This window comes from Bombus fervidus, chromosome 12, assembly GCF_041682495.2.
Source record: "Bombus fervidus isolate BK054 chromosome 12, iyBomFerv1, whole genome shotgun sequence".
Lineage (NCBI taxonomy): Eukaryota > Metazoa > Arthropoda > Insecta > Hymenoptera > Apidae > Bombus > Bombus fervidus.
In genome coordinates, this window is record NC_091528.1 from 10,079,081 (window position 1) to 10,103,834 (window position 24,754).

The 24,754-nt window shown below is 33.8% G+C and overlaps 2 protein-coding genes across 8 annotated transcripts in view; both read right to left on the reverse strand.

Moving 5' to 3' along the window:
* The window catches only part of LOC139993116 (E3 ubiquitin-protein ligase Rnf220), a 223,253-nt gene extending 205,255 nt beyond the window's left edge, over window positions 1-17,998 (reverse strand). For 3 of the 7 annotated variants that reach the window (XM_072014562.1, XM_072014556.1, XM_072014560.1), the window contains exons 1-3: window positions 14,720-15,318; window positions 12,417-12,530; window positions 3,442-4,000 (exon numbers count right to left, since the gene is read on the reverse strand). In XM_072014562.1, coding sequence (XP_071870663.1) covers window positions 3,442-4,000; window positions 12,417-12,530; window positions 14,720-14,773 — 727 coding nt within the window. In that variant the 5' untranslated portion in view covers window positions 14,774-15,318. Of the gene's footprint in view, window positions 1-3,441; window positions 4,001-12,416; window positions 12,531-14,719; window positions 15,325-15,355; window positions 15,816-17,675; window positions 17,818-17,904 lie in introns of those variants that run through there. The other 4 variants (XM_072014557.1, XM_072014558.1, XM_072014563.1 and 1 more) reach the window with 4 other exon arrangements.
* A 2,011-nt stretch (window positions 17,999-20,009) lies between these two features.
* LOC139992723 (uncharacterized) lies at window positions 20,010-24,394 on the reverse strand. Its single transcript, XM_072013854.1, has 3 exons — window positions 24,095-24,394; window positions 23,334-23,480; window positions 20,010-22,197 (listed from the first exon to the last, which is right to left on the reverse strand). Exons 1-3 carry the CDS (start codon window positions 24,230-24,232, stop codon window positions 20,326-20,328), a joined length of 2,157 nt encoding a protein of 718 aa, XP_071869955.1. The 5' UTR covers window positions 24,233-24,394; the 3' UTR covers window positions 20,010-20,325.
* Window positions 24,395-24,754: the final 360 nt, after the last annotated feature.

A 24,754-nucleotide genomic window follows, 5' to 3' on the forward strand; every position in this document is an offset into this window, starting at 1 on the left:
CACTATGCCGACTAATGAAATATTGAAATTCAAATGACACGGATATGTACAATTTGGACAAACATGTAAAATATATAAGAAAATACGAAGAAAATAATGCGATTTAGTTGGATAAAATCTTTACGAAAATTTTTTAATTCTTAGTTTTCTGCTACTCTGATAACACCAAAACTCATTTTTACTGTAAACAGGAAAACCCAACAGATCTTCCCTTTATTTCGCTATACTTTATCCCGTCTGTTTGTAAATCTTCGTAGATGCTTTCAAGTCTCTTTATAAATCTTTTTCTTTTCTAATTATAACACAGAGCAGAAATAATGCTTACCCGTAACGGAATATGATAAATCATCGGCATCGCTAAAAGGTCGATGATTACGCGTATAGTTATATATAGCCAGCATACTAATATTAATTGCAGATTTTTCTGCGCCGTCAGATCCAAATAGAGGCGTAATGTAAATTCGCGAATGGAGTAGCAAATGACTATTTACCATGATTCCCTGTCAATCGTGATTATGAACATATTTCATGCGTAGGTATCGATACATTGAAAGCCCCTTCTGGAGCGCGGCTACCAAAAAGGGCGGACGGCTATGCGAGCATTTACGATGCAGCGTTGCGTTTAAAACGCACACCAACAGCTCACAGGCTCACGATCAAATTATTTGCTGATCATTTCACGATTTTCCCCACAAATTCTCCAACTCTATACGTAGATTACGCAATTAATTTCTACCAGTTAAAAAAAATCTTTACACGCATACACACGTCGATATCGTCTTAACGTAATACACAAACACGAACGTTATTTTCGTCGTTTCGTTAAATCAACAACCTCGTCGTCAATTTTCTCTTAGTTTTCCTCGAGAAATCATACGATTCTTTTTTACCTGTTCGTAGGATAATTACGTTTATTTGTGCCGGTTATGATCCATTTAGGTAGAGTTTCAGATTTGGAATTGCGAAAGCACGCGAATTTGCAAGAAAACCGATATGTTTGGAAATAATTAACGGATATCGGGTTAACTGTACACTTGGGTGAAAATTATCAATGGTCTAATGGCGTATCTGGATTACAGAAAGCCAGGATAAACGAAAGCGGACAATGTTAGAAATGTTATTCCGAAAGTATGTAGTTGCGCAAGACTGCAACACCCTGTATACGAGATGAGAACGCTATGCAGCGTGCGAAGCTTTATTAGAAGCAAGTTTATACCATGGACGTAATTATTGAAAAACGTGGAAGAAAATACAGTTGGACGAGGCACGCGTAAAAATCTACACGGTTGGAAAAAAGGATCTTCAATTCGAAACCGCTTGAGTGCAGTTTTGCGGAATCGGTGTCCCTTCTGAAACGCAGACTCGCCGCCACAAAGTGAATATCGACTAATTAGCGACGCGGCTAACGTCATAGGGTTCGCCACGGTCAAAGGACATCGTTATCCTGGCGCTGAACCATTCGAAAAATAAACCTAAAAAGTCTGCTTGACGCCAAGGTTGCACACCTTCGACCTTTTCCAACCCCCTTCTTTTTTTTTTTTTTTTTTTCTCGTCTCGCAATCAAACGAAAATTAGCTGCGGTGGAACGAGCAGACAGCCGGTGAAAGAGAAAGAAAGAGAGGAAAAGAGAGTTATAGGAAAAACTGACCGCTACGTGCTGTTTTCGGTTTTAATAAGAGAAAGAATTTACAGAGCGAAAACTGTTTGGTCGACGAAAGGACAAAGTACTTTCTTCGAACGCAAAGAGGATGAACGATAAAAATCTCGGCATATGCTAGATGAACGTTAAGCTCGAGAAAGACAGAGAGAGAGAGAGAGAGTAGCGGGAAAAAAAAGAAAAGAAAGAATGGTTCACCGCGAGAATCGTATCCGAGAAAAATGAATGGCTCTATCTTTCGGTAATTAAGACTGTACCGAAAAATAAGCAAACACATGGAAACAAAGCCCGCGTGAGCTTTCAGACGCGACACAGCTGTTGCGCCCCTGAGAATTCAAATAAACGACTTAGGTAGATTAAGCATACAAATCTTCGTGGTTCCTCCTCTGCAAATTCCTATATACGTTTCAGCTGCTCTTTGTATATACATAGAACGTTTGTCAACATAAAAATCATGAAACCTACCGGCTGCGTTGTTAGATGTAGCAAGATACTCTTTTATTATTCGAATACGTTTCAACGCCACCAATGTTACGCTTATTCGTTTCATTTAATTTATCATTCGTATAACTTACACGCGATAAAGAATTTTTTCATCTGTCATTTATCCGACACAGACACTGCTACGGTATTATAAAAACTAAATACGAATATTCAATATCCAATATGAATATGTATGAATATGAATAATTATTAATCGCCGCTGAGAGAAATCTTAGGTTCCTAGGAGAGTTTCAAGGTAAGAAAACTAACGATATCTATCGATAGATATTATACGAAACACCGGCAAAACGAACTTGAGACGATATCGTAGCTAAAACACGGTATTTAAAATATAGGAGAAACATGCATCGTCGCGTTACATGTATAAAAGGGAAAATATGTATTAATTGTAATATCGTGGATAAATGTTTCATCGAGTGAAAACACAAAAACAATGCAGCATTAAATATTTACGCGCGCGATTATCTTTTCAATTATACTTTTAATCTTTTAATCATTTTGTTCTTTTCGTTTCCTCTCTTTTTTTTTTTTTTTTCATGTAATTAAACGCCTAACTTCTTTTGAGAAAGAGGATAGAACATAGAGATAAAAGCGCAGGATCTTTTTCTATGCTAGTTACGATTCCATTATATTCGAAACACCGAGGATCGTAAGACCGTGTCCAATAATACAAATGTCAAAAAAATATTGAGAAAGAGAACAAGAAAAAGATTAGACAGATAGGGATCAAGGAAATCTAGAGAGTAACTACAAGAGCAAATAATCTCGTGAACAGATTGCGGATTTTTATGCCTTAAAATTCACATTTTTACGGATACGATCAAGAAAACTGAAGCTAAACGTCTTCCTCGCAAAACGATTGTCGCAACAACTTCATGTTGAATATTTTATATAATTTTTATATATTACGCACGCTTGATAAACGACATACAGTGAGATTGTAAATGAATCAGTGACATCAACGATAAAGCTATCCATGACAAAAGTACAAAACTTGTTTCAAGGAAATAAATACGGTAAGAGATACGAGCTTCTACTCGTATACTTCGTACAAAAATTATTTGTAAAAGTACGCCATTACAAATGTATGAAATTTCTACAAAGAATTATTCGTTTGGACGACGCTGATAGTCGCAGCGTTAACCGATTCAGACGCAATGAGAACCACGCGTATACGTTTTACACGTTGATCGGTACTTAAATTAAATTCGCCACAAATGCAGAAAAATCCGCAACTGTTCGCAGAAGAAGGAAGGGAAAAATGAGAGACGCGGACTCACGTCGATACGGTCGTCCCTCCTCGGGCGTAGATCTTTCTGTGTTCTCGGACCCAGGCGTGGCATTCGCGTCGCGATCCTCGTCCTCCGGAGTGGTGCCGCGATTAGGAACCGAACCGGTTCCGGTCCCTGTAGGCGATCGGCTGGTAGAGCCAGCGGGACTCTGCGGTGCGACTTCCTGTGCCGCTGCCGCGCTCGCACCTCCTCCGACGCCTCCGACGCCTCCGACGCCTCCGATGCTCGCCGACGCTCCAGAAACAGAGACGACGGCACCTCCGCTGGCCGAGGACAACGACGATGGCGAGAACATGTTCGACATGCTCGACAAAGAGCCGATACTTGGCAAACCGGAACCGGTGACCGGGCCGTTTCCTGTTTCTACTTTCAGACACTTGCTCGGCGGAGCGAAAGCCGATGGCCCCAGGGGCCTGAACCCTCCAAACGGTAAACGGTGATCCAGAGGGTGCAAAAATTGCGGCGGCAAGTGGAGCATATGATGGAGGCCGTAACCCAGAGAAGCCGCAGTGCTGAACGGCACTTGGAGATCCTTCGAGTCGGTCACCTAGACAATAAAAAAAAATATCATTAGTCACGGAGAGATTGTTATGGGATAAATATACTACCGTGAAAAAGTGCTTGGATCGTTAGTTGATTTTAGTAGATTGTAGCTTAATTGGAAAATTAGGTGTAGACTATGTTATTTTTGTAACTTGCAATGGTTAGATTGTAGATACTTACACAAAATTTATATTTCTATGCTTATGCTATGCTATGCTTATGCTATGGAACTGGGTTATCATAACACGAACAAACGGACATAAAAGTTATCGTCGATAATTTATTAATTATGAGACAAGCAACATTGTAGCTAATTAAAGCTTTGTTGTACGAATGAAACTCGGTTCAGCGGAGTATGTACGAATTAGTATAAGAAAGAACGTTTAGAATCTTAGAACTCGTATCTCAAGCTTGCAACTTATTTAAATATTATTTTTTACTTAATTAACCAGTTTATTAACAAACTTCGAATAATTAAACTCTTTCAAGTTTATAGCTAGCGTGTAATAACTGGTATGAATGAAGTTGCCGTTTATAGAATATTTTAAATATTAATTATTCTACATAATATAATGTAATTAAAGGCTTTAATATTAAATTTACTCACTACACGAATCGTTTCAAATTTCTGCTTTGCAATTCATAATTGAAGAAAGGAAACGCTTCTAATTGGATATTACGACCGTACGTTAATTATCTGATACTGTACTGTGTAGAAATCTTACGCCAATTTACTTCATATATTTTTAGGAAACATTTCTTACTTAAATGGTTTTTCCTCTATCTTCGTGATCGTTGCTCATAAATTTTTCCAAAGTTCCAGGATAATTATAATCCCAACTATAAATCTTATTACAGATACTTGCAAGGTTACTCTAAAAATCTGCCAAAACTATAATACGTACAGTGGCTCGCGCAGTATTTAAACAATTTTCGAGAAGAAACTTCATTCGTGAAACGAACATCTTTACACGGAACAGAGCGTAAAACGCTTCAGTTTGAAGCTTTTTATTTTTTTACTTTACCTACGTTAGTCGCTACGCTCGCCAAAACACTCTGCCAAAGAAAAGACAAGAGGAGGAGATCGCTATCGTATCGAATTCGCTCGCAGTTTCTATTAAAAATACCTAATAACGTTAATTTAATTTCTCGTTTCGGAAAAGGGCAAACACAACGTGTGCTAAATGTTTGAAAGATTTCGATCGCAATCGAGTGGATTCGCAACGATGACATTTACCGTGGCCTGGTGTTCCATTATTACAAACGTTACAAAACAGAACTCGTTGATTTCCATCGAGGCATTCACTATGCCAGCTTAATAGACTCGTCAATCACGGCGAATTGAATGATACAACTGACGGGGGGAAGCTTCACATTTTGACGGATTATTATAACACAGTGGTTTCGCGTTATTAACAGTATAATGCCATATTGCTTTGGTATTATACGCTATTTCAATGTGCTCGAATTCATAGAAATACCCGCATACTGCAAATGAGATATCCGGTTATATAATATCGCAAGTTTTATCCATGAATTTTGCCGGATATTTTAGAAAACGAGAAATATCGAATTATCAGACGGGCGACTGTTAAGAATTCTCTACAAATCTACGTGTCGCATCACGATATTTCCATGAAACTGAATTTTTACATTAAACCGTCTTTCCTCGCTGCTACATTAGCATAACGATGTCAAAAATTATTCTTTTTTTTTTAATTGAATAAATATTAGGTTGTCCGGAAAGTTTCTTTCGTTTCATAAGGTGATAATAGACAAACGACAATTTCTGTTTTATATTATTTTAGAAGACGAGAAATATCGGATTATCAGACGGGCGACTGTTAAGAATTCTTCACGAATCTACGTGTCGCATCACGATAATTCCATGAAACTGAATTTTTACATTAAACCGTCTCTCCTCGCTGCTACATTAGCATAACAATGTCAAAAATTATTATTATTTTTCTAAAACTGGATAAATATAGTTTCTTTCGTTTCATAAGGTGATAATAGACAAATGATAATTTCTGTTTTATATTATTTTAGAAAACGAGAAATATCGGATTATCAGAGGGGCGACTGTTAAGAATTCTTCACGAATCTACGTGTCGCATCACGATATTTCCATGAAACTGAATTTTTACATTGAACCGTTTCTCCTCGCTGCTACATTAGCATAACGATGTCAAAAATTATTATTATTTTTCTAATTGGATAAATATAGTTTCTTTCGTTTCATAAGGTGATAATAGACAAACGACAATTTCTGTTTTATATTATTTTAGAAGACGAGAAATATCGGATTATCAGAGGGGCGACTGTTAAGAATTCTTCACGAATCTACGTATCGCATCACGATATTTCCATGAAACTGAATTTTTACATTAAACCGTCTCTCCTCGCTGCTACATTAGCATAACGATGTCAAAAATTATTATTATTTTTCTAATTGGATAAATATAGTTTCTTTCGTTTCATAAGGTGATAATAGACAAACGACAATTTCTGTTTTATATTATTTTAGAAAACGAGAAATATCGGATTATCAGAGGGGCGACTGTTAAGAATTCTTTACAAATCTACGTGTCGCATCACGATATTTCCATGAAACTGAATTTTTACATTGAACCGTCTCTCCTCGCTGCTACATTAGCATAACGATGTCAAAAGAATTTCTTTTTTTTTTTTTTAATTGAATAAATATTAGATTGTCCAATCATTTCTGCGTTGTTTCGTTAATTATGGTTTTCCGTTGGATTTATCGACAGATTCGGTCGTTCAGCTTTGCTTCTTTCTTCCAGCGCATTTAGAATTTTATTTGGCAATGCACGAAATTATTTCACGTTTTATACTTGATAACAGGATTTGCTGTTGTACGTTTCATCGATGAACGTTTCAGCACAAATTGGTGAAATTAGAATCTGCTGAAAATAAGAAGCCGAAGAATCTTCTTGTATTAGGTTGTCCGAAAAGTTTCTTTCGCTTCATAAGATGACAATAGATGAGCAACAATTTCTGTTTTATACTATTTTATCGAATCATCCATTTCGTTCTATTTCTATTATTACGTTCGTGCATAATTCAATAAACTAATATAAAACAAAAAACACTGTCCCTCTATTATTTCCTTTAAAAACCAAAGAAACATTTCGAACAACCCAACACTAAAATGTTTGTAGAAACAAAAATGTTGTGTATAGACCTCGAAAGAAACGGTATATATTTCTATATCGTTCAGTGGTATTGTAAATCGATTTAATTCAATTTCTTATTTTCCCTTCTCTTCGATGAAAAAATGGCTTAACCGTGTATTATTCGCAATGTAATTTTCTTTCTACAACTTACAACATCGAAACACTATTATCGTGATGTATATTAGACACGTAGAAATTAGTATTTCCTCAAGCTTGTAGAATAATTTCCATTCTATATTATTCTTCTATATCTTCGTTAATCAGAGAGGACACGAAATACAATTGTTGCTTGAAATGAAATTTTAACGAATAAGTAAATATACGTGGAAGAAGAATATAGAAAAATATTATAATTCAGATATATTTATTTAAAAGCTACACACGAATAAAATACCTACTTTAATTACGAATAACGTTTTATCATTCGCCTACCCTAATTGTATTTAATGCATCGAATTATCTGTTTATCAAATTTTCTGTTTTAAATTATTAACGTAATCAGTTTTTCCATTCATCAATTATCGATCTCGCCCACTGCAAAGAATATCGCGCGAAACGACACGAGTATGAAAACGAGTAAAAACGAATAAAAGACAAATTATCTATACTCGAACCAAAGTTTTTCCTATAAAATTAGATTTCATATTTTTTATCAAACATATTTATACACTTTGTCTCTACCGCGGTCTTCAAAAAAGAAAAAAATAATAATAATAAAATAAACGAAAGGACCTACGCATAGTAAAAATTGCAGCAAAGAATTGGAACGAAGTATCGCACCTTGTCCCTGCGCTTAGGAGAAAGATATCGCGAAAATTTTGGAATTTTTCAACGATAGAAAAATACGATCGGCTCGAGAACTCGAAGAACGAGGCAGGATCGACGCACTACTCGTATTTATAATATACACGGAATATTGACACGGCGTCGCATTATCTGTCTACGTGATGTTTGCGACATCAGTATTTCATTAATTTTGATTTAATATTGATCATCCTTTGTATAGCTGTGTGTCACACTTTCCAACAACAAATAGAATCGTCATTACACCGCTAAACATTCATATTTAGAGTTGGACAAATATTAAGTGGAATTTGTTTTTGACAAATACATCTCGTCGTAGGATATTTGGTTGGATGGAAAAATTCCTGCGAATGATCCAGCCTGTTCCGCATCAGCCGTTAATATTTCTACGAAAGAGCAATTGCATTTTAAACAGAAATGGAAACATATCTACTTATTACCGATCGAAAATCGAATACTAATATTTGAACAATGCTTACGCACTATCAAATCGATATTCCTGGTCGCGTGGGTGTTCTGCCCAACATCCTACGCTTACGCTACGTTTGTACGATTTTATAGTTTAGATTTTGCGTGAAAATATATTTAAAAATCGGACGAGAGAAACGTTGAAATTTGACAACAAAGTCGCTACATTTGCGAATTCTTATACCACCTAACGGCTGTTCCTTTTATTTTTAGTAAATTCGTTCTTAAAACGTTTTTAAAAGCTACTTTCGATTTAATTGTATTTAGCAGGAGCCTGTTGCACTATAAATCGACGATTGATGATATTGTTGAATCTACAAGTTATTATAAGTTACAGCTGTTAAAATATTGTAAATATTCGACGTTATTGGTTAATTTATGCCGGAGAATTCAGATGCGATATCTTGAAAAATTCTCATAGCTCTCGCACAATCTTCGTACGTGTAATAGTTCCATGGAAAACATCTTCAACGTATTTATTTTTATTACTCTACCACCTCCCCCTTAGTTTAAAATATTCTATTGAAAATATGGTTTAAAATATCGTATTACGTCTTTACAGAACTACAAATTCAAATATTTCAAAGTTCGATTATTATCACAAAATACACGTTTACAAAAGAGAAAAAGAAAGTGGAAATTATGGACATTTAAATCTAATTTCTCGAAAAATTAAAGAGCTCGCAATAAAAACTTTCGACCCCTGCGAAACGCGACTTTTTAAACAATAATACGTTCTAATGAAAAGTTCTTATCCACAGATGCACAACTTTGTCATTTAATTACAACTAATTACAGATACGCCGAGCAATTACGCTATACGACGAGTATTTTCTTTGAAACGATTGAAAGACACCGAACAGGATCGAAAATGCTATATTTTTCTGCTTTCTTGAATAGGAGCAACGTGCAAGAATCGCTTCTATCGCAAGCTCTTTAATCGAAGGAAAAAGCACGAGAGTGTAACGCTACCGACGGAAAGTAACAAATTTCATAGTAACCAAAGCGTAGGTGTAAAAATTTCCAGACAAAGGTGTATTTTTTTTGAAAAATCGTTAGCGATTGTTACGCATTGCCGAGCGATTAATTAAAAATCACAAATTAATTACATGGCGCACGGTCATTAGTTATGATTAATACATGGCACGAGCACCATGTGTGATTTTAATTAAACTTATTACATTTCAATTTCGATATATATTCCGAGAGCCGAATGGTTGTAGCGATCAAGATTCCTGACGTTTTTAATATTATTCCTGGAAACGGAGTTGCCGGGCAAACGGTTAAAAAGCTGGCAGAAAATCGCCAACTCGTCGCATCCGATAGGCGATTTCCGGATAAACATTTCATCGAGGCAATAATGATGCAGCCGACCAGTTATACGGGAATTAGTACGGCACGATTAGTTTATTATTCTTTTATACGAGGAAATGAGGTTCTCGTTTGTCGATACCCGCATTTCTACATTCGTCCGATTACTCATTTATTAGTCATTCGTTATTACTTCAATTACACAATGGTGGTTGCTGCAATCTTTCATAAGAAAATACTCGAGACTTTTTCTGTTATACACAGTGGCTCGTGTAAGCATCTCAAGTACTTGGGACAGAAAATGGGTTGGCAACTAAGCGACTGGCGGATTTTGTCATTCGATGGTATTTACATATACGCGTCGTGTGTGTCGTGTAAAGCATTTTGCAAATTGTTCGGTACTATAACGAGACATTACCATGACCACACGTATTTTGGATTATTCGTTGGTAAAATTTGAAGATGTACGTGGAAGTTAATTAAGAAAGTTAAGGAAGAAAGAGTGCAACTAGTGTTAAGGACAGTCTCGCTGATACGTATATTTTTTTATTTGTCAGAGACTACATTTGTTTCAAAATGTTTCGTAGAATTCTCGTGATACGTTCGTATAAAGTTTCTGCAAGCTTCCGAACGCTTTCGTCAGCTTCTCGCAATTCACCGAGCAAGATGTCCTTTCCTTTGATAAAATTGAATTACGAAAAATCAAGTTGAATTTAAATGCTTGCGATCGTCGCGTGTTTTCGTTGCTGGAAAGCAAAAATCGACAAGAAGCGACGAAAGTAAAGGAAGAAAACACAGAGCGGACAAGGTGTCGTAATCGTGAAAATTGTAGTTTTTCCAGACGATCGAGTACAACGTAGTTTTTCAGTTACGACATAGTAATTGTCTTTTTGAAACTACCGACGGGTCGATAGCCACGCGTTTCTGCATATTTACAAGATTTTTTTTTTTTCCTCTTCCACTCTCTTTCTCTGATCAAAAACGCGTACAAATTTCGTCGTTCCGCCGCGATTAATTTCCAACGAAATTATCTCATTTTTTAACGGCACCGAATTTTGATATGCTGCCACGTTTTATTATCCGATTCCAATCAATCGTTTTGTACGTGTCTCGAAAGATAGCGAGCCCCTATTTTTATTCCAAGCATACACTGCAATCGGTTTCAATAATACAATATCCCTCTGTGACGTGTATTTAAACGAGCTCGTTAATAAACACTTTAAAAATATACATTTTCCAACGCTCCGATGGATATTATTTCATTGTCTTCCTATCGATGAATAATCGCCTCTGTTTTAGGCAACTATTTTATTATAAACCGGTACAGCTGTATACCTATACCAACAAGTCATTTCTTAACTCTGCCAACATAGATTCAACGGTTTTCCCTTTGCTATTTTCTACATTTTCTTTGCATACATATTACACCTTACGTGGGTAAACGCGGTAAGAAGCAACTGGCTTTGGATCAAATACAAATCTGTTTAAGTATTTACGATCATTCGCAAGGGTGTTCGTGTACGCTCTATAAAATTATACGCTGTCTTTATTAAGACAAAACGCACCGTGTTTATTCGTTAATTATTAAAATAAGATTTTGTCATGATGTAAATACATCTACAGATGATAACTGATACTTACGATAGTTTGCGACGCATCGCCAATTTGGTTATATAATTACGTTTCTTTGCATTACCATCAAAATGTAAAATAATGAATTGTCTACAACAACATGTTCTCTACGAATCGTGCATGCATATATGTACTACATTCGTTCGTACACATTCAGCAAAATCCCTATTCAAAGCGTGCATTAATTACCATTGGTGTGCATAAAGCGGCTGCGGTCGAAACGATTGCAACTGCAGTTGGTCCATTGAAATTGACATTTTTCGAAGCATAAAGATCGGCCAGCAGCCTTTTATTATTCACTATGATATAGTAGGAAAATGAATTCGCAATAAATTATCCAAAGTACGTATATCGCCAGAGAATAACATTCCTTTTTTTATTTCCATGTAAAAATCTGTTTTCCTATATCCTCGTCGTGTCACTCTGGTCACCGAGTTTCGTGTGCAAAAAGTCTATTACATAAAAGTTAATATCATAATTATAAATATCTTATTCTCTTCCTTCTTAAAGCCATAGTTAACGTTAAAATGTCAATTTCAAGTATCCGTCCCGTTTTAGTTACAATAGTTCTGCCCAGACTGGTTAAAATAATATTTGGAACAAGGAACAGTAATTACAAACACTGGAGCAACGATTTAACGAAAACATAGGAAAGATGGAGGAATAAAATAAAATAATAAAAGAAAAAGATTCGTAAAACGTGACAACGGCGTTGAAATCTGGTTCTTAAAAAATTGAAGATAAAAACGATCGTGAAACGATAAATCAGATTTACCAAGCGTACAAATTTTCCTATACGCGCGTTAAGCTACGGTAGTTGTGAAAAGGCGATGATGTTAAAAAAGGGAAGAGAAAAGAAGCCGTGTTAGGAGAATACCGGGCTAATCGTCGCTCTGTGACGCGTTGTCGGAAATATTATTTTCACCAGATCTTCGCATAGGTAAACAAACAGGAGTAGAAAAGCAAAGACAGGCTTAGGCGTATAGGTAAGGACGTTAGGACACTAACTTGTGGATTGAAGGGTCTTTGCATTCTCAGAGCCTCCGGCAGCCCCCCGGCCTGTGAAAACACGACCAGGGATGGCGGCGGTAGATGATTCGGCACATACGCAGAATTATCCATCTAGAACAGATATCGGCGTGTTCCATTTCTCAATCTTCCTTGGACCATCCTCGCGCGTACCGATTTTTCGACGCGTTAAACCGCCGTGAAAAAATATCGAAATTCGATCAACGACATGGCGACACGACGGTGAGTAGTCGACGAGAAGTGTGTAAAGTGTGTGTTGCTTTTGTAAGTACTGTTTAATACCAAGTCCAAATATTCGTACGGCTACTTCGGTTGTGGATTTTTCACGAAGACGAAGATTTTATAAATAAGAATCGACGTAGCAGCGTTATTAAATTTCTTCGTTAGTGATATAAATGACATTCGCAGGAAATGTTTCTATATTCCAAGTAATCTGTTGCTGGAAATTCAAATAGAGAAATTAGAAGTATGCGCCGGCAACGATTGTAAGGAATTCGACTCGGTGGGAAACAGTATTTACGACAGTTTATTCAAATAGTTTTTGCTCAATCTCTTTAGGTACTGGCAAGCTGAAATCTCTGTTTATTATAATTATTTTATTAGATAGTATGCAGAAATGCTTGAATAATGTATGGTGATAGAAATTCGCGCGTCGGGAATTCCTCGGACTTCTTTTCCTTTGAAACCTGCTTAAAAATCTAGAAAGCAAAATATTTATGAACGAGATTCGATTAGCAAATAGCTCGTCGTCTTGCGCGATATATAATATTGTTCGTTTTTAAACTTCTCGTATATCCACGACATACTGACATTGAAATTTAAGAAAATATTCGTCTTTCCATGATTATCGGGAGAGAAAAATATTTTATTTAGAGAAGAAAAGAGTCGAGTACAAAGTAGAGAGAACGCGAGCGAAAGATACTCAAGAACTTTTTTATATAGATTTTACAAGTTACATATTTAAATGTTTCTGATTAGCATATATTAATTATTGGAAAGCTACCGATAGAAAGTCATAAAGGAAACAGCAGGCAAAATAAGTTAACGCGATATAGTAATTGTAGCTATTCAAGACAATCGAACACGATATAGTTAATGACTCGACCATCAAATGACTTCGATTTCTACTCCTTCTAGTCTTTCAACGAGAGCTATCGAATTTGATCCACGAGCAACTGCATCGATCGCAGTTGTGTCAACTTTTCTTTCTCGTTAGATCAAATATATTGAAAAGTGGAATAAAGTAGGCGTCGGAAGGCATCGGAAAGAAGTCCAGAGGAATCGAATAAACCCGTGTGTTTCGATGCTTTGCGGGTGTTCACGTTTATTTGTTTAACATAACAACGTTTAACAATTTGCGTCACTCTGTATATTATCGTCATCGAAATTTAATTGCAATCCGCGTTACATTACACAATAATATTACTTACCGCTGAATTTCAGCGAAAAGATAGGACTGAAATTCGAGAAAGTAGTCGAATTTTATGGCTTTAGAAATTGGTTTTTCAATAAAAATTTACCGTTTTAATATTCTACGTACGATTATCCATGCTGCATCGCTCAAAGCTAATCTTTGTAATATACTCGTTAAATGCTATCGACCAATGTTTTCAGCGGTTATTTATTTTCTATACAACCAGTGAGCAATAACGAATGAAAATTACTCTCGGATTTCATAACTTTACCTTTTATAAAATTTCTTTCTTTTTATGCTAAATATTTTATGCTCAGGAAATCAAGCATCGACTATTATGCATCGTAAATAGAGAATAATGTACTGAGAATTTAACTTTGGAAAATTCATAAGAATATACTAAAAACATAACGTTAAAAAATCCATGTCTTAGTAGCTATCCGGTATCATTTTATATTCTGCCAATTATTCCTATGATTTATTCTTACATGCTGTAGAAAATCCTTTCTACAAAAGATATTAAAACGTACAACGACAAAACATTGTCTTTATAAGGTTTGATAAATTTAGCCAAGTTAATTACTCGATTATTTAATATTCGTGTGTATTTAAGCATAAAGAGGAAAGATATGCATGTGCCGAAATATTATCAGAGATATTAGAAACGCCTTCGAATTTCGAGGACGAATCATCTAAAAATGAACACTGGCAACGCAACGACGCAACAGGCTAACCTTGGTTTGATCGGTTGTCAACATTTCAAGATCGATGAAAAATAAAAATGCGTATGCATTTATATCTTTCATATGTGTACATGTGTATAAATGTGTATAAAATGCGCGTATATATTAATCACCATCACGCGTACATTTTGCTGTACACCAAAGAAGTCACTGCACGAAATACGACCGTTCGAAAACATTCACTCTATTTTCACGGATCCCATTGTTCTCTTATCCGTTGCTTGGGAAACGTGTTCTTATCACTAACAGTTCCTTCGCACTAATATCCGCATAAATCGATTTACCGTGTAACGTGGCGAGCAATCTATTCGAAAAAGGCGCGTTAGACAGCGAACAACCTAACCTCAACGCGTGGGTTGTCACGCGGTTCGACGTACGGCGTAAACCTCCGATAAACTCGTAAACTCGTTTGACAGCTGTCGCGGCCTGTCGTGCGAAACCCGTTAATCACGTTACAACGTATTTGGAAAAGTTAACTGAACGATAATGGACGGAACGATGCGACGCGGGTGAATTCAAATTCAAACTAGTCATATAATCCCGCCACTATAGGTCACTCCGACCTAACCTCTCGACTAATGATAATACCCGACGAGTACCTCAACTAGTGGCTCGGTCACCCGGGTACGGGTTCTGGTAATGCACTAAACGTGGTGAGCGAGGTGCAAGAGAGGAGTGAATACAAGAGGAAGGCGCCAGGCCCGTGCGAGCAACCTCGTGGACATGCGAGTGCAGACTGATTGGAGTGTGAGGGTACTTACCCGCGAGTCGTGAGAACGGTGGCGGTGGCGGTGGCGGTGGTGGAGGCGAGGTAGAGGCGTGGAGAAACAAACCGGCGGCGGTGCTGGCGTGCGCGCGTGTTTTCCGCCGCCATTACTGGCGCCACTGTAGCACCACTTTCGTAGCGCGCACGCGCGGCATGCGCACACGTTCAATGCGCAACCGTTCCCGCGGCGCAACGAGGTTTAATCGGGCGCTGACTGCGCGACTGGTAACATCTTGTATCATTTGCTGCGACGTATACGATCTGCCTTTTACGAAACTTTCTTTTCTTATTAGTTGTTTCGGATCTTGTGAAAAAGTGTAATAAATACGTTGAATATTACCTCATAGTATGATCAGTTGTATAGAGTGTCTTGTTTAAAATGGTCCGCTTATGTAATTATCCTCTACGATTGTGACAAATATTTCGCTGTTAACATTTTATCGTTCATCTCGAGTCTGAAAAGTAATAAGAGTTATAAGTAGATTCTTCGAACGGTATAATTATGTTGAAATAAAATGCGATAGCGATAGAACAAATTTTCTAAATATAGACATACGAGATATTGAAATTTTAAAAAACGTATTTTGATCTTCTTTTACATACAAATGCATCAATGTTTAGTCTGTGCAATAATTGTCATTAATAAACATTTATATGTGTGAAATAATATGACAAAGTGATACTGACGAAAAAATAATTTTTTAGTAAAAATATTTTGTTGTTATAGTAATATTTAATAAAAGAGCCTGGCAAGTTGCTTTTTAAGTTATTTAATGCGATAATAAATACGTTTATTTATATTCGCAAATATTTATCCTTGAAATATAAAATTTCAGAGAAGATAAGAATCATACTTCACTTGAAATTTTATAACCATTTTATGATCATATTATTACAAACTACAATATGCGACGTATTAAGTCTAACACTGAAAAAACAATTTACGCTATCGTATATGCATTTTTAAGTAAGGAACATTTTTTTAATGAGACATTCGATATAGTTACATTATTCGTGATAACGAATAATTGCAGTTGATTATACTTTCATTTACCTCAAAGAGGTCAAAATATTTAAATGTAATTTACAATGCAAAGCTATTAAAATATTTCAATTATATGTAATTTTACGTTTATAACTTTGCAGATAAAAAACCGAATAGTAGTCTATGACAAGTCTATGACAAGTCTATGACAAACGAAAATGAATATGTATATCTTTTTTAACAGAAAACGTAAAAAATATACTTTCTTATATATATGTGCACATATTGTTAACCTCATAATATACTTTATTGCAGTATAAATTTCTAACAAAAAAGGATTAACTAAATTTTAGCAAGATAATTAGTAACATTAACCTCAATTAGGCAAAGTTTTAAAACTGCTATTTATTAAATTCATAAAATATTTCAACATTATTTAAGAAACCTGCTGAACCTGATTCATGTCTATCTCTATAAATCCATTTTTAATACCTTTTTACTCTATTTTTTGAAAATAAATATGTAAGAAAATTATAGCATATATTTTAAGCAAACACCAGCATGTATTTAAACCTTTTATCGATTTTGTAGTTTCGGAATTATTTAAATAGTTGCAACGATATTTCACTATGGAAAAAGTATGTAGCCAACTAATTATCTCTATATTAATAATAATATATTGTTATAGAAAATATTTTAAATAAACAATACCTTTACGTACCAAAATCAACCAACCTATGAAGTGCTTCCCTCTATTGTGAAGAAATTGTAACTAAGTATTATAGATTAAACATAGCACGCACATATATATGCATATAAAAACTGTTTATTACTCGAATAATTTAAAAATTTTACTTGACGTCATTCTATACCAAATTATAATCAAATCGTGATAAAAAAAAAAAGAAAAAAACAAAATATATATTACCGACAGAAACTTGAAAATTATTGTTTCGACAAACGATAACAGACACAATGACGTTATAAAATCATAACAAAGAACAGATTAAATCTGACATGCAACGCTTTTTAATAGTTTACGATTTAAGACAATCCCTTTACCATTCTCGAGTCACATGCGATGTTGTCGATTTAGTGCAGAATAGAAGTACAACATTAGTAGCGGTCGAAATCAAAACCTAATGTAGCTACGGAATTATAAATTATTTTTATTCTGGACGAAATACAGAACTGTATGTCTCTATAAACGATAAAGTAAAATCCCAGTAAAATTTCTAACTTATTACATATTGAGATATTTGTAATGTATAGATTCTTTTGTTTTCGAGAAAATTTTTACTTTAGAATTACCGTTATTTTTTATACATACCATCACTTTCGATCAGCATTCACCGGTCAAACTGATTTTTGGCTACTATATAGCTATTCTTGTCAATAAGTATCATTTCAAATGTTTTTACTTAGTTATAAGATGAAAACTAATACCATAAAAGTATAAACGAAGTTCTAACCTGTAAAAATATATGTATAAATAATAATATTTGCTCCTATAATAAATTGTTGAGAGTGTAAGTATAGTATAAGAATCGAAAAATTACTAAATTATTGATCCTCATAATGGAAGAATCATTTTTGATAACATCGACAGAGATGGTGAATTTTCACTAAACCACTCGCGCAAGCATCACCTTCTATATGAATCGTTGCGCGCGTTCTTTCTACTTCAACATGCAAGTTCCCGCGCGCGTTTATTTCTATTTGAATATTAGTAACATTTAAACATATCGAAAAAAAATTTTACTTAATTATTTTTATAGCACTCCCAAATATTATTTGATAATTTTTATAATTTAATTACAACTAATTTTATAATATTTGTAAATATATATAGCTTCCTAATGCGATTAATATCACGTGATTATATATATATATATAATATTAATGTGATTAATATCACGAAAAGAAAAACTAGGAAAAATTGGACAAAAAATTTTAAGTATTGAGCAGTATATTAAATAATTCAAATCTTTGATAGACTTGAAAAATACATAAATTTACAGATGTGTAGTGACATTTCTTCATTCACAAATATCTTATCTATTGTTATTCAATATATTTATATATTTATGTAGTTATAATAGCAAATCATAGGTTTTAAAATATACTGTATATAACATACTATAAAGAGCATTATATACATACTTTATACAATATTTGTTACTCTCAGTGATCATTGCATATTAATTTATTCAATTATAAAAATAATATGGAATACACTTTCCATCGAATATGAAAAAAATTTGATTCTTCTATAAAAGAAAAAATCTTATATATATTTGAAAATATAATACTTCTGTGTTGAAAACGTTTCGGTATACATTAATCTTAAATCAACTGCACAGATTATTTTAAAAATAAATATGTAGTATCTATTACTATTAGACATGTGCAAATGTTTTATATTATATTTGCATGTGCAAATTAAATCTAATAATTTTGAACACAATTTTTAAATAATATATTTTTATATCAATTAAGGAGATGACAATAACCATCGACATTTGTTATTAGTCCTATTCTCAGCATTTAAAAAATTAATAAAATTATATTTATCTAAAACATCCACAGTCTTTTACAAGATTATAACTACACGAATTATATAGATTTCCTTTAAGCTACATGATAATTGAATATGGTAATATCATGTAATTAGATTTATGAATTTCATTGAATTCAATTTCAGATTACTTAAATAATATCTATTTTCCACCAATTTTACTACTCTTATATAGTTAAAATATTAATTTCCCAATAAATGATAAATTCATACAAAAGAGTACAGTTAAAAAGCTGCATTACAATAAACCCTTTTTTCGCACATGCGTACAGTTTAGGTTTGCATTATTACTTTAATTGTAATTGAACAACTAAAGAAAAATCAGGTCGATTTCATCCAACTATGCTGATAAAATGAATTATGATCTATATATTTTGGTATTTCAAAGTACATATTTTATGTTTATCTCATACTACACGTGTCTAATATTAATAAATAATATAATATAAATAACTTTCACTATTATCTTATACATTACATTTTTCATTTATACCTTTACCGCCGATCAATAACAATTTTGAAATATGCTTATACATTTTCCAATGATCCATTTTGTTGTCATATACATTCGCTCATTTTTCAGATACTGCCGTGAAATATATCTATAAATTAATACGATAATGCATTTATTTTACAAACTCATGATATAGGAACACAAACATCAAATGTGTTGAAATATATAATTATATTATGTGGATCACATTCACATCATTGTATATATCTATTGTGTACATTCATGTGCATGATGATAAGAGAATAGAGGATAAAGATAATTGTCTAACTTAATACAATTTACACATCAACACATCTTAGTCAACTAAAATACATTTATCTAGCATTTCTATAATACCTTTTCATATTGATTCGAATGGAACTAAAAATGAAAGTGTACATAATTTATAACGTTTAAATATTTTTGCTGTGTTACATCTACATGAATGAAGAGTTTGTGAAAATAAGAAATTTTCAAAGATAAGCTTCGTGAGAAAAATATTATAAACAAAAATCATAAAAAGCATATGTCTTTTACTTTCTAACATTTTACAAGATCACAAATTTCTAGAATCACGAATATTCATCGTTAACGTTAAATAATAACAATATACATTTAGTTGACAAAAATATACAACGTTTTCTGAAAATATAGTAACGTAATATTTTCATCAAATATAAAGTTTATAATGGCAATTTTGTATCATACCTTCAAATTACGTATTATGGGCAATTTTGAGATGCTTTTTTGATATTTTTCAATTAATGTTTATGATAATTAATTACCAAACAAAAAACTGCGTATTCTTAATATGAATATTATTAAATTAATACTAATAAATATTATTAAATTTAAAAAGGTAGAATCAGTACTTATGTGATCCAAGTGTGGTAAAAAGAAGAGGTTCTATTAACCATATTGTATAAGATTAAAAAGAGCATCGACATTTTCCTTCTCAGACTCTTGTTGTACAACCTGCGTAACGTTTTGCGTTAACAAAACTTGTTCTATTAAAACGGTCTCTGTATCAGGATGTTCCGAAACTGTAACATCTTCTTCTTTAATTGCTTCCTGTTCACTGTTCGATTTGATCGCGTTTTTTCTTCGTTTCGTTGTCGGTCTATCCGTATGTATCCTCATATGTCGCCGTAAATCATATTTGCCCACGAAACGAGCACTACAAATTTCACATCCGAATGGTTTTCCACCAGTATGAGTCCACATGTGACGTCTCAATGCTGCGCTAAAAGTAAACGCTATTCCACAAACATTACAAACGTATGGTTTTTCTCCAGTGTGTAGAAGACTATGATCTCTCAGAGTGGCCCTTTGGTTGAATTTCTTTCCGCAAACCTCGCACGGGTAGTTTCGCGGGTTTGAGTGGATTCTTACATGATTCAACAAATTTCCTTGTTGAGAGAACGATCGTCCACATATCTCGCATTTAAACGGTTTTTCACCTGTGTGAACGCGCATATGTGTCTCTAAAGTGCGATTATTTAGAAATCTTTTTCCACAAACTTTACAGGGATACTTGGGTAAGTGGAGACCTTGCGGATCCAAGTGAGTAATCAAATGCCGCTTATAGTTACCTTTATGATTGAACAGTCGTGGGCATTGACTACAGGAATAAGGCGCACCGCGTATGTGTGTTGTAATGTGAGCCTCTAGCTCTGATTTAACTTTGAATCTGAGGCCGCATTTTGGACAACGATGCCTATGAAACTCCGTGTGACACACCATATGTCTCTTTAAATACCTCTTCATCGTGTAAGCTTTGTTACATATGAAACAGGAATAAGGGAACTGGCCTCTATGCGTTTTAACATGCGCGCGCAATTCTCTATGACTCTGACAGTCTTTCTCACATACCACACAAAAGAATGGGCCGCTACTCGGCACGTGATTGTCTATAGTATGTAACAAGACACCGGTCAGCTTATCGTAATTTTGTAAACACAGAGTACACTGATACTGTATCACGTCGTCTTCGAGTTTTATCTCCTTTATTCTTGTTATTGTATCATTCAAGCTACCTAATATATTATCTTTCGGGTCGACAAAATAATCGGAGTCAGAGTCATCGCTCTCTTCTGGCTGTTGATTCGATTCCGGCGAATGTTTTTGTGTGCTTTTCTCGTTTAGTCTTTCCATCGATTTTTCTTCCGAAATCGTAGGTTTGCAGGCCACCTCGTCCTCGCTGATTTTATTATCTTCCTCCCTTGATTCCACAATCTTCTCGTTGCACACAGCACTTAAAAATTCTTCGTTGTCCACCGTTTCATGTAGAAGCTCCCCATTACAGTCAGCCTCGGTAATCTTTTTGCTATCATCTAATTTAATCACAATATCGCAAGAAAGCGTATTCTGCGTATTCACGTGCTCTACATGCTCTAAAGAAACATCTTCCGGTATATACATTATGGTATAATCTAGCTGCTGGGATTCCAAAATTTTCGATATTTCATCAGGTATCTCGTTCTTCAGTCGTTTGTCTTGATCGATCTCTGCTCCTGACAGCTTCGAAATAATAATACCTTTCAATCCAGATATGCTAGCCTTATTAAATTCACCATTTTCTTCTACCAGTTCGGACACGTCGAGCTCCAACGCTTGCTCTCCTTTGTCGTTTATGGTAATTCGCTCGGATAAAAATTCTTCCGAACTATCCGTACCATTGGTAGGCCCAATATCTTCTTTGTTATCTAACAGTTTAATTTCTAACAATTCGTCTGATTGTTCTGAACAGTCTTGTTCAAAATCATTGCCCATTGCCTCCTCCTGAAAGGTAATACCAACAAGTTGGGAACGATGTTAATGCTTCAACATTACGTGCAATTACATGCTATGACGAAGTTAACGAAATTAAGAAAATGCAAGCATATAGCTGAGATTGGATCGATACAAGGAAGGTAATCTATATGGGAAGATAATATAATAAGAACAATCAAATAAAATAAAAATTATTCTTCACTCTTTGAATACTGGTTGCTTAAATACGAGCGTATCGTATTATTATCATCCCAAAAGATCTTATTTTCTTACTATTTATATACTAATATCTTTGTATTTGATACATCTTTGTACAAATGATTTCATGAAAAATATACAATTGCAAAGCTCTTTCTACATGATTAAATTATAATTGGAGCGAAACGGTAAGCTTGTTACTAATTTCGTTCCATATCACCGGTATATTTCGTACGTAGTAACAAAAGAAACAAGTATAAAATATTGTTTAAAAATATAAAAGTTGGACACGAATTTTTGATAACGAATTATAGAATTATGGAACATATCAAATTCTGTACTTAGTATACACTTGCATTAATTTTATTGTTAAATGATTAACCAAAATTAATTTAATTAATTTATTTTAATAATAACCTTTCGACTGCCTTAGCTTCTTAAAACATCAGTATTTTCAATATAAGTCACTGATTGCTACAATTTATTCAATATTACTTTATACACATATATGCAAGCAAATAGGGACTAAGCAAATATAACCACATGTCCGCAAATAAGTAAGATTTATTAAAATGCGGTATTAAGATGTCCCTATATTAAAGTCGTATTTACATTTTCTTTTATTTACACTGGACATCTGTGCTACGAAAATTAACTGTTTACTGAGAATGAACAAGGTAATAAAATTAAAATCGAAAAATTAGTAATATTAATCAGTTATTTAGACATTATACAACAAAACATTAAGTTATTGTATGTATTATGTAACTAAAACTTAAAAATCTAATATTAAACAATTAACGGTATTAAAATTAAAAAGTATAACATATGAAAATGAAAAACATTTTATGTTTTTGCATTTCCAAAACATTTTAACATAAGAAAATCACTACATTGTAAAATAATGTAAATCTTAATTATATAATTAAAAAGGTCAAGTATCCTACCTTTATGTTATAGCGGATTTGTGTTTCAAACATTTTGCGGAGTTTCCTTTCGGTAGCTTGAACTTGCAGCTTGAAATCATAAAATGCATCTGTGCGATAAGCACACTTTGCACAAAGCATATTTGGTAACCCATCGAACCTGTCAATCTGTTTAAGAAAAGTAAACAATGTTAACCATGATAGCTGATATGCATAATATAACTTATACAGTATAGTTAATACGAAACAAGTTTCCTATTTAACATTTGTATTATAACATTTGTATATTAACATTGTATTATATCTCATTAGTTAATTTGAAATCTAATACAAGAAAAATTAACTCGCACTTTACTTTGAAATTTTAGTTATATTCACATAATACTATTAACCAACAAATTTGTATATAATGTTATTATAAATATCTCTTTTATAACTTTAGTCCTACATGTAAAACTTTATGGTAATACTTTATATAACATAACGTAAATTAAACTTGTTCGACTTGTTTATTTCTCAAAATTTAGATTACAATGGAATAAATATCATTCAATTGAACTTAAACGCAAAGTTGATTCTTTCCATTTAAACATCTGTATATTCTTATTATCGCAGAATAAATAACAGGTATATCTAATAAATGAATCTTTGATGACACGATTTTAAGGTTATGTTACAAAATTACAAATTTATACACGATTAACTATAATAAAAGAATGACTGACTACATAACAAAGCAAAAGACAGAAAACATATTAACCAAACGATATTTTATAACTAACCTGTATCGATGCAAGTTCCGCAAGTTTATTAGGCAAATTTTTTTGACTAATCGTGTCGTCATCGTACATAGGAAGAAGAACGCCGTCAACTTTCATGCACGCTCGACACATGTCCGCACAGCTAATTTCCCAATTCATCGTTACCTTCGATATCCTAACACTAGTAAAATATGACTTTCACAACGTTCGTTCTCACTTAGAAATAAATACATTTCACATTTCCCGGTTAGCGTCTTGTTTCCTATGGGAGATCACCGTCAGTCAACATAAAGTTTAGTCATTAACTGTAGATAGAGCTTATATTTCGCACGTAGACTGAAGCGACATCTGACGCGTATCATTTTAAGTATAAACGTATAATAAATTAGAGGAAAGCAGTTTGTATCGATTAATTAATTTTGATGATTTCCATTTCATTTAAGTGCTGTGTACATTTTTTTTTTTTTACAAATAGAACATACATTTAGAGCAAGCACGATACTTTACGTGTGAATGCAGTTACACATATATGCAGTTTACTTTTAAAGAAATACTTATTTTGAATTCCAATTTCGTCAAAAAAAATTATAAAATCATGAAAGGTATTTGAACAGATATTATTATTAGAAAATGATTTTAAATGTTAACATTTTTATATTGCAGTCGATGTTGTTTTCTTTT